This window comes from Pyrus communis, chromosome 2, assembly GCF_963583255.1.
Source record: "Pyrus communis chromosome 2, drPyrComm1.1, whole genome shotgun sequence".
NCBI classification, from domain to species: domain Eukaryota; kingdom Viridiplantae; phylum Streptophyta; class Magnoliopsida; order Rosales; family Rosaceae; genus Pyrus; species Pyrus communis.
This window is the reverse complement of record NC_084804.1, coordinates 6098167-6109772: the sequence shown is the minus strand read 5'-3', so window position 1 is coordinate 6109772 and position 11606 is coordinate 6098167. Positions and strand designations below refer to the sequence as shown.

Genomic DNA, 11606 nt, shown 5'->3' with positions numbered 1-11606 from the left:
ATTGTTATGTCATACTTCCATTAAATTTTCTGTTAATTTTGATTATTAAATGATGAGATGACAAGTGCGGGACTCGCATACTCAGCCAACTAAATTGAAAAATTGATTAAATATTAATAAATATAGAAAATTATGAAAGAAATTGTGAGACCCACCCCACCACCCACTTTTTCCCACTCCATCCGTAGCCCTCCCTTTTTCCCTCTTTCCGTTCCAGAAACCCTCCCCCACCACTTTTCCTCTGCAATTCTCCCCCGCGGCCCCAACAACAAAACCCACCGCCATTGTCTCTTCCTGGTCCTCGGGGAAACTCTCTTCCTCACTCACTCACTCATTTATTCTCTTCCACTCCTGCAACTCCCAATTCACTCACTACCATTCCCGTCTTCGCCACTCTCTCTTCCCCTTTCGAAAACCCGCCTCTGGCCCAAGATGGGTCCAACGGTTCTACTCGGAAGCCTATTAGCCTCTGGCGGGGAATGTACCAGTCGCCGGTGACAAATGCGTTGTGGGAAGCGAGGTCGAAGATCTTCGAGAATCGAGAGGTTCTTTCTGGACGCGCCCAAAGACGCGCCGCCGCAGAGTGAGTTGCTGAAGAAAACGCCGTCACATAACAGGACAAAGATTCTCTACAGCGCATTTGTTGGTGTTTCGAAAACGTCGTTGATGGCGAGGAGGGAACCTCCGCAAAGTCCAGTTGGTGTTGCGGGAAATTCCTCTGATTCGGGCCGGGTTGGGTCGTTTGTTGTACCTTCTGCATGCTCAGGTCTGCAAACTCCAGTTGGTGTTGCAGATTCGGCAGATCAGATCTGAAATCGAACCGAAAAAACGGCTCGCCTAGAGCCAGGTGCACGGGTCAACGGAGGTGGAGTTCCAGGTGGTGATCTTGTTGGATGGTTAGCCATGGCTCTGTTTTTCTGCGAGTGAGAAACAAAGCTAGGTGGTGTGCTGAGGTTCGGCCATGGCTGCCTTTTTTTCAAGTAACAGTCAATTCACGTAAAATTTAACAGAAGTTTGACATTGCTATAAATTTATAAGTTAATGTATGACATTGCAATGTTTAAAATATAATTTATAAAATTGTAGTTTGATTATAGTTGAGATAATTTTATGTAATTTATTTTATATTTATTTATTTATTTATTTATTTTACCATTATTGTTCCAACAGTTGTGATTTAAACCATAGAACATGAAGTACAATGAAGTACAATTCCAACTGTGATTAGCACCTAATTAAAATATCGTATAAAAGTGTTTGAACCTCAAATTTAGGTTTATATTATATGGATATTCGCATTGAAGGCAATATTTCTTTATGATTCTAAGAGTGGCGGTGAAGACCATGTCATCTATTGGATACTCTAACAAAATTATTTTGTTAGATGGACTATGAAACTCATCTGTTTAAAAAGGGAAAAGGAAAAGAAAAGACCAATGCTAAACAATCTTGGAATTCATTTTAGAAAAACTAGCGAAAGTAAAAAAAAAAACTTCACTTTTAATGAAAATTCATTTTTAAAAGTATAGTGAATAATACCAAGAAAATGTATAAATGTGATTTTTCGTTAAAAGTAAACAGTACCAGGAGTGTTTTGTTAAACATCTCTTTTATTTTTTCTTGAGACAAAACGAGGTCTCCAAGTCAAAGTAGACCATGCCCCAATAGGCTAATTGTACACCAGGGGCTTCCTTTACAATACATCGAATCAATAATATTACAAACATGAATGTAATTATCGAGCACGACGTGACATACCATACTGCATGTAATTCATTGTCAAACCTTCCGTTCTGTCTCGTAGCTAAACCGGTGGGATACTTTGTTCATGCTTGAAAAAATTATGAGGATCAACCATGGTTTTCACACGTACCAGTCTATCAAAATTACCTTTAAAATACTTGCTCCCATAAATCTTCGCAATCTGAAAGTTAGTCTGATTATCCAGATTAGCCCCAATTTCTAGATCCCGGTAGTTTTGGAAGGCCTCTCTGTTGGGGTTTAAAAAATGCTTCAGTACTCTGGAGATGTTTATCTCACAAAGAAGAATGTAACGCAGCAGAATTGATAAGCAAGAGAAAGAAATAATTCTCAAAGTATTACACAAGGTTTTTATTCACTCACAAACTTAGTACAAGAGGAAACACTCAAACACTCTTAGAAGCTTTGTTGCTTCTTCTTACTTCTTACTTGACACTCTCGCTTCTTGCTACTTGCTCTCTTGGTTGCTACTTGCTCTCTTGGTTGTTACTTGACACTCTCGCTTCTTGCTACTTGCTCTCTCCGGTAGTTTTGGAAGGCCTCTCTTGGGTTCTTGGAGACATATGGAGTCATCAGGTCAAAAAACTTTCTTGATAATTGAAGGTACTTGCTGGCTGCCTTAACACCTTCCTCTACCCATACCGCATAGTATTGAATCAAAAATAGATTTCCAGCTCTGTGAGGGGACGGAGTAGCCGACTCAGAAATCTCGCCCATTCTTCCACCGTACGGGTTCCAGTCCATCCAAAAATTGTCTATCTTAATCATCTCCTTCCATAAGAAAACCCGCCTCTGGCCCAAGATGGGTCCAACGGTTCTACTCGGAAGCCTATTAGCCTCTGGCGGGGAATGTACCAGTCGCCGGTGACAAATGCGTTGTGGGAAGCGAGGTCGAAGATCTTCGAGAATCGAGAGGTTCTTTCTGGACGCGCCCAAAGACGCGCCGCCGCAGAGTGAGTTGCTGAAGAAAACGCCGTCACATAACAGGACGAAGATTCTCTACAATGCATTTGTTGGTGTTTCGAAAACGTCGTTGAAGGCGAGGAGGGAACCTCGGCAAACTCCAGTTGGTGTTGCGGGAAATTCCTCTGATTCGGGCCGGGTTGGGTCGTTTGTTGTACCTTCTGCATGCTCAGGTCTGCAAACTCCAGTTGGTGTTGCAGATTCGGCAGATCAGACCTGAAATCGAACCCAAAAAACGGTTCGCCTCGAGCCAGGTGCACGGGTCAACGGAGGTGGAGTTCCAGGTGGTGATCTTGTTGGATGGTTAGACATGGCTTTGTCGAGTGAGAAACAAAGCTAGGTGGTGCGCTGAGGTTCGGCCATGGCTGCCTTTTTTCAAGTAACAGTCAATTGAGAAAATTTATCAGAAGTTTGACATTGTAACAAATTTATAATTAAGGAATGACATTGCAATGTTTAAAACATGACGTATGAAATTGTAGTTCGACTAATAGTTGAGATAATTTTATGTAATTTATCCTATATTTATTTATGAGAAATGTTATTGGCACTTCAAAAATCTTATTCTACACTCCTAGCAAATTGTATTTTTTTTTCTAAATATAAAAAGTTTGGAAGTGTAAAGTGAGAATTTTGAGGTGCCAATACAATTCCCTTATTTATTTATTAATTTTACCATTATTGTTCCAACCGTTGTGATTTAAACCATATAACATGAACTACAATTCCAACTGTGATTAGCACCTAATTAAAATATCGTATAAATGTGTTTGAACCTCAAATTTAGGTTTATATTATATGGATATTCGCATTGAAGGCAATATTTCTTTATGATCCTAAGAGTGGCGTTGAAGACCATGTCATCTATTGGAGATACTCTAACAAAATTATTTTGTTAGATAGACTATCAAACTCATCTGTTTTAAAAAAAAGGAAAAGACCAATGCTAAACAATCATGGAATCTATTTTAAGAAAACTAACGAAAAGTTAAAAAAAACTTCATTTTTAATGAAAAGTCATTTTTAAAGGTATAATGAATAATATTAAGGAAATATATAAATATGATTTTTTATTAAAAGTAAACAATACCGAGAGTGTTTTGTTAAACCTCTCTTTTTACTTTTTCTTAAGACAAAACGAGGTCTCCAAGTCACAGTAGACCATGCCCCAATGGGCTACAGAATATAGGTAAATTAAGCAAATCCACCCCCAGCTAATTGTACACCAGGGGCTTCCTTTACAATACATCGAATCAATAATATTACAAACATCAATGTAATTATCGAGCACAACGTGACATACCATACTGCATGCAATTCATTGTTCTGCCTCGTAGCTAAATCGGTGGGATACTTTGTTCATGCTTGAAAAAATTATGAGGATCAACCATGGTTTTCACACGTACCAGTCTATCAAAATTACCTTTAAAATACTCACTCCCATAAATCTTCGCAATCTGAAAGTTAGTCTGATTATCCAGATTAGCCCCAATTTCTAGATCCCGGTAGTTTTGGAAGGCCTCTCTTGGGTTCTTGGAGACATATGGAGTCATCAGGTCAAAAAACTTTCTTGATAATTGAAGGTACTTGCTGGCTGCCTTAACACCTTCCTCTACCCATACCGCATAGTATTGAATCAAAAATAGATTTCCTGCTCTGTGAGGGGACGGAGTAGCCGACTCAGAAATCTCGCCCATTCTTCCACCGTACGGGTTCCAGTCCATCCAAAAATTGTCTATCTTAATCATCTCCTTCCATAAGGATTCTATAACTCGTTTCGGAATCGGTTTCTTCACATAGTCAGACCTGGCTTTGAAGAAGCTTGGTTGTCCATTAGTCCTGTTGAGAAGAACAGTTATCGGAGTTCCAAATGGGTAATCAGCAAAGAACACTTTGTTTTCAATCCAGCTCATTTCGAAACAATCTCTTCGTTGCAAACCTAATTCGGGCAAGCGCTCCTTTACCAACGGAAGAAGCTTGTTAGTACGTCCCAAAAAAAGACCAATGAATGATACTTTCACAGTCTTCTTTCCCCCGGTGCTGTTCACTTGTAGTGGCCTTACTCTGATGAAGAGGTCTTTAGGCAGCTGGGGTGCTACGTATTGCCACTTATAAACGACATCTGTAGCCCCTTTCTCTAAGGTTATTGAGACGTTGAACACAGTCACTTTAGCTGGAACCGAAACCAACTTGAGCTTCCACGAAAGAATGACCCCGAAACTAGCTCCACCGCCTCCTCTAATAGCCCAGAAAAGATCTTCTCCCATTGATTTTCTATCAAGGACTCTACCATCTGCAACAACTATCTTAGCATCGATAATATTATCGATGCTAAGGCCATATTTACGCATCAAAGGGCCATACCCGCCGCCACCAAAGTGACCACCAGCACCAACCGTTGGACCAACCCCAGCAGGAAACCCTAGAAAGTTGCTTTTCTCAGCAATTTTGTAATAAATTTGGCCAAGGGTAGCTCCGGACTGAACCCAAGCGGTCTCCTCCCCAACATTAACATTAACGGATTGGAGTTGAAACATGTCAAGAATGATAAAGGGTACATGAGACACGTACGACAGACCCTCGTAATCATGGCCACCACTTCGGATTCTGATTTGCAATCCTTGCTGTTTTGCACATAGAACAGTTGCTTGAACATTGAAATCGTGCTTGGCTGCTACAATGGCCAAAGGTTTTGGAGTTGTGGATGTAGAAAATCTGCGGTTTTTAATACGGTCCGACAGAACAGATTGAAAAGAGGTGTTTTGAGGGGTGTAAATGGCTGCATGGACTGAGCTGGTAGACTGAGATTGTTTAGAAAGGCATTGCAGAAAGTCATCAATATTGACAAGTGGATCTGAAGTTGCCCATGAAACTGTGACGACTGAAAGGATTGAGAGAATGGCGAGTTGAAATGGAGAGCTTGGGAACTTCATTATTGTTGATTTCTGGCAGTGTGACAAAACACACGACTTTGGAGTATTATAAAGAAGCCAATGCACCAAACTTTGACTCCGTTTGTGCATGGTAATTAAAATATCAATCAAATTTCATTGAGCAAAGGAGTTGATGTGTGGCGGAGAATTCAGGTTTATCTGTTACTTGTTTGGTGTGAGAATCTGACTTTTAATCAAATAATACAGGAGGGTGCGGCCAATTTGGCCACAAATTATTTTTCTACACAAGCACAAAGACTATGGTCCCGTCCATATATAATTATATATGGTCGACCCACCCAAAAAATAAAAGCGTATGGTCCCCGGCAAAATAATCTTTTCTCTGTTTTTAATCTATATGTATCTTGAGAGTTGGGATCATATATAGTTAATAAGATTATAAACTAGTACAAGATGAACTTCGTTTTTTTATTATTATTATTTTTTATTTTTTTATTTATTATTTATCTGAGTATCGTAACAGAGGGCCGTGAAATTATTATTCTTTTCTTTTTAGTTTTGTAGTTTGGTAAAATATGGGATTGAATTATGTTTTATGAAGAGAAGAATCATAAATAGAAAAGCGTCTAGGGCAATCAGTAAAGGATATAGGTCCAGTTGAAGAGCTTGTTGGGCACAAGCAGGAAAAGAGTCGAGCCGAATACAATTCGAGGATTTGTGATGACCTAAATTAGCTAAGGCATCAGCGGAAAATTGGTTTCTCTAAATGCTTGGACATTTAGGTTGAATTGCCCTCAATTTAACAAATTCATCTCCACCAGTTCCAAAAGAGAAGGGCAATTGGATCAAGGGCAGCAGCCCGTTGGACTGCCCTTGCAATAATTGCTGTGCCTTGAGCCCGCGGCTGAGCCATGATGCCTTGAGCCACCAGTTCCAACGGTCTTCTCATTGGGACAGTCAAATTTCCAACGTTAAATTTTTTTTTTTTCCAAAGTACAGGTTGTGCCAGGTGGCACAATCTTGTTCATCTAATTTAAAATAACTTTGAAAATCAACGGTCAGTATTAATTCAAGGGTAAAAAAATACAAAATATTTTAACAACACACTTAAAATTAATCATACTTAACAAACTTACAAAATTCAACCATATTCTTCATTCGCTTTTATTTTTAATTAATTATGCTTGTTTGTAATCCTTTTTTTTTTTTTTTGACCAATCGAACTACACTAAGAGGGAGAGGTGGGCTTAACCTCATAATGGGCTAGCAATAATATGGTTCAAATTCGTCTTTAGTGAAAATCGAACCTAAGGTCTTTCACTTACTAAGTACACCCTTGTAAGGCATACAATATATATATATATATATATATATATATATATGTGAATAGTAATCGTCATTATCCTTGTTCTTCCTCTTCTCAAACGGGTGAACTTGCACAAATACAATTACTATTCAGAGTGAATGGTAAAAGTAATTTCACTGCCTTTGCCCTTGCCTTATCCTTATCTATCTAAAACGGATGAACTTGTTCTAAAGACGTGGCTAGTTAATGGAGATTTCAGAAAATAAACTAACTAAACACAAAATTTCATTGCAAATAGTTTTAATCCTCCAAGGGATCTTATGCTTCCCGATTAAGCAGTTGATGAGCACAAGTGTTCTACGAGCAGCCGCTTCCGCCACAAGAGTGCCTGTTTTACATGTCCAATGGTTTTTCGGCCCAGGCAATAAAGCAAGCAGCCGCCGAAATAACATGGATGTTCATTTTTGGGGAATTGTTATTTACCAATCAAAGATGATCTTGTTTGCTTTCCCGTCACGTCTTGTAGTGCTAAAGTAGGTGTCTTCTTTTCTTTTGCTTTTAAACGACTCTGGGAATGAGTACAAATATTTATTTTAACGAAAATAATATTTTTGCTCGACTAAGTTCCTTTTGATATTATTTACTTAGAACAATTTTTTTTTTTTTATTTTATTAGAACTCAAAAATTTTAAACTATTTTAATTAGTTTTCTTATTTTTTTAAGATTTTAATTTTGTACTTATTGTGGGATTTGTGATACTTTCACAAACTTTGTATGACTTTGCTGTGTTCTAAAGTGATCTCTGTGGGAGGTATTCTTAAGTGTAACTTTGGTATAGACATGTTGTGTTACACCTATTTTTGGGGAATTTGTAATTACCCAAAATTTACTAGTATTCTTAAGTGTGATTTTGGTACAGATATGTTGCGTTACCCCTATTTTTGGCAAATTTGGCATTACCCAAAATTTACTCATAGGCATTGTCTTTTAGACAATGCCCATCCCACTTCACAATCGAGACTTTGGTTTTTCACTCTTAGATTTCAGTATTTACAAATTTGAGTAAGTGCCGCCGATGCATTCTCATTTTTATACTTTAGCATTTATAAATTTGACACCTAAACTATTAACACCATCAAAATTTGTTTTTTCAGACGGTGACAATGCAATTTGGTGGCTGAATTAGGCTTTTATCTATTTGTTGGTTGTGTATGCGTAATTCTGTTTAGGTCATGTTAAGGTGTTGGAATTCGTTTTAAAGGTTGTGTTGAAACTGGTCATAGAAAAGTTATACTCATTTTTTAACCCATGTTTGTTCTTCATTGTAATGTTTATTAATTGTCATTTGGTGGAGTGTGGAGATACGTTTTGTTTTTTCAATTTATGTTGCTTAGTCGTTCCCTAATCTTGTCACATATTTTATATTTAAAAAAAAATATATATATATATCTCACTATTACTTGAATATTCACGGATTTCTTCTAATATGGTCTAATATTATTCATTTAGTCCAAATATTTGACTTTCTTTTTCTTGGGTAGAGTTTGTCTGTCTGCACTTGGTTGGGTTTTACAGATGCATTCGCTCTCATGGCAGCAAAGGTGGTACTTATCTGCATAGCTACATGTTTTATAGTTGGTTGGAACTGGAGAAAAACTAACGGATATCAACGAGTACACATGAAGGACGTCCATAATTAATATGCGTAGTCATAACACGTGATCATTTTGACGACTGCTTTGATTGCCTGGTTCTTTGGTTGGTTGGCTAATTGAAGACCAAATCTTTAGATGGTTTTTTCTTTGTCAAGCAAATCTTTTGGAAAGTCGCACTTTTCTTGTTAGCTAATCAAAGATATAAATTTTGTTAGGCGACAGTACCTCTAAAAGAAGTAACATAAAAATTTAGTTTCGTTAAGATAAAATTGATTACATCATTATATTTTGTTATATAAAAATCCATGCATACTGTTATTATCCGTGACACCATTATTTTCACACAACTTTTGACACGCGATTTTTATAAGATATACTCCGTAATGTATTTCAATAATCTGAGTCATCTATCTTTTAGGTCTTCCTTCAAAATCATGTCTACCAAAAACATCCAAATATGAATCCATGCCATTGGATTAAGGGTTTATGTTTCTTTGTTGAACTATATTTGTCTATTTTCTTCAATACAAATGAATGTCTTAATGATTTTGAATTTGTATAATTGTTTGCAAAGATGATCTATGAATGGCTTTTTAAAAATAAACGGTTTAGATCATTAAAATACTTTACAAAATATACGTAAAAAATAATGTAAAAAACATAATGTCACGAATTTGTATATAGGATTACAAGGTTGACTGACTCTTTTAAAAAACTTTAAACCAGTAGGTTTGCTGGGACTTAATAATTGGTGTTATATTTATATATTATCGCTCAATTAATGATTGATACATTTGGTTGCGTGCACTCCATCTGTATTTTCGCTGGATCCTCTTTGTGAGGATTTCGGAAATCCGTCAATCATGTTCGTTTATCGTACATCGTGAGGTTATAAATTATTTTAAATATTTTTATTTAAAATTAAATACAAATAATACTTGATAAAAATTGACCGCATAATGTACGATGAATGGAACTCCAGAATCTTCACCAAAAGGATCAGGAGAGGATCCTGTTGGGCGTACACTACCATGGCCATTATTGAGTATGAATTCAGATATAAGGGCTTGGACGTATAACTCACATATATCATCACACGTGAATTATATTAGTGGATATAATTATGGGAGAACATGCATGTGATGGATACATAGATGACGTACGTATTCCAAACCATCTAAAATAAGTAACTCAAATCCTTGCACATCAAGAAAAACCCAAATGGGAAACCAATAACGTGTCAAAACCAAAAGCAACTAGGAACACAATAATTTCTCGAGGATAATGTTAGGAAGATAATTTTTAAACTGAATTTACAAACCAAATAATGTGTCATCGATAGAAAAATAAGCACGTTAATCAATACTTAAGTAATAACTCAATTATCAACATCCACATTATTCGGTTTACAAAATTTAGTTTAAAAATTCAATCTCTCAAGATTACCCCTTTCTCAGACTTTCATGAATTGAGCTAGACTCAACCAGACTTTGATATATACACACATATACATATGTATAACTTGGTCTCATTACGCGTGTGGAAAGGAAACCACTTACAAAGGAGACCACTAATATGTCTTTTGAATACAATGATATTCGAAGTTATTTTGACAATGTTACGTAAATGACTAGATGTGGGAACGAGAATGACCGAACGTCCCGACTCCACAAAGATAAGTAACTCAAATCCTTGCACATCAAGAAAAACCTAGATTGGAATGCAATAATGTGTCCAGAACGGAAAGAAACAAGGAAGCATAATATTTCTCAAAATATTGATCAAATGAGCCGGACTCAACCTAACATGTTTCTTGAAAGTATAGTGGATTGCTATTTGGCTAGCAAAAGATTGAAAGGGAGTTGCTACAAGACACATTTGTGTACATTATACACATCACATAATTTGCAAATCTGATCTAAAAAATTGGTTTACCTAGTATTACTCTTTGATAATATTTGTTCTCATTACTTGTGTGTAAAGGGAACTGCTAATTTATTTTTTGGATACAATGAAACCGAATTATTTCTATTCTTTAACAATATTATGCACTACTGAACTAACAGAGTTATAGAGACAAGGGTAATCATGAAGATAGAAGATAATGAATTAAAGCAGTATTCTTCCTTATATATAGAGGATTAAGTGTTATTTTCCTTCATTATTAGAGGTAGTAGTTTTATTTGTATATGTTAATTTTCGCCTTTAAATTCCAGGAGGAGCGAATAAGATATTTGTCCCTAAAAGTGTTGTGGCTGTTACTATATCTGCACCTAATGATAGCAATTTTCGCCCCTATTGCTTTTCCTGCCATGCTGACAGTTAAAACAATATAGTCATACAATTAAGCCCCTATTGTAGTTAACTATTATAATCATTTAAATTTAATTCCCTCGTGAATCAGATTAAGGAACAATTACACAAACATCCAAATTATAAGACCATATTTTGGAGAAGGACAAAAAAATTTTATTGATCTTAAAGGGGGACAAAACTTATCCATGTGGCATGATGTCACAACTGATTGGTTTTTTCAATTGTTTTTGCATTTATAATTTTACCCTTGTATAATTAAGAGATGAGTCTCTATAGCAGGAGTTCTTTCTCTCTCCTCCCTTGTCTTCTTCGTGATTTTCTCTCTCCCTGTTCCTTTTCTTCTTACCTCTCTCTCTCTCTCTCTCTCTCTCTCTCTCTCTCCCCACCCCTCCTTCTTCCTTTCTCTCCCTCTTTCTCACTCTCCTTGTCCTTCCTTATTCTTCTCTCTTATTTCTTCCTCCCTGCTCTTCTTCTTCTTGTTCCTGTTATTCCTTAGACTCAAAAGTGGTTTCTTTTCTAAGAACGATTAGGATTTCTTTTTCTTTTTCTCTTTTATTCTCTTTTTTTTTTTTTTTTTTTTTTTTTTTTTTTAATATTTGATTTTGAAGTTTTGATTGATTTGGATGCATGAATTTTGAAACTGATATTGCATAAATTCTAGAATTTTTAAAACTAATCTTGTAGAAACGTTGAAATTTTGAAACTGATCA

General features: G+C 36.4%; 1 protein-coding gene across 1 annotated transcript; it reads right to left on the bottom strand.

The window, feature by feature from the left end:
• Window positions 1-3757: 3757 nt before the first annotated feature.
• LOC137726605 (berberine bridge enzyme-like 17) lies at window positions 3758-5663 on the bottom strand. Its single transcript, XM_068465542.1, has one exon. The coding sequence runs from the start codon at window positions 5655-5657 to the stop codon at window positions 4062-4064; it is 1596 nt and encodes a 531-aa protein (XP_068321643.1). The 5' UTR covers window positions 5658-5663; the 3' UTR covers window positions 3758-4061.
• Between the last annotated feature and the right edge of the window lie 5943 nt (window positions 5664-11606).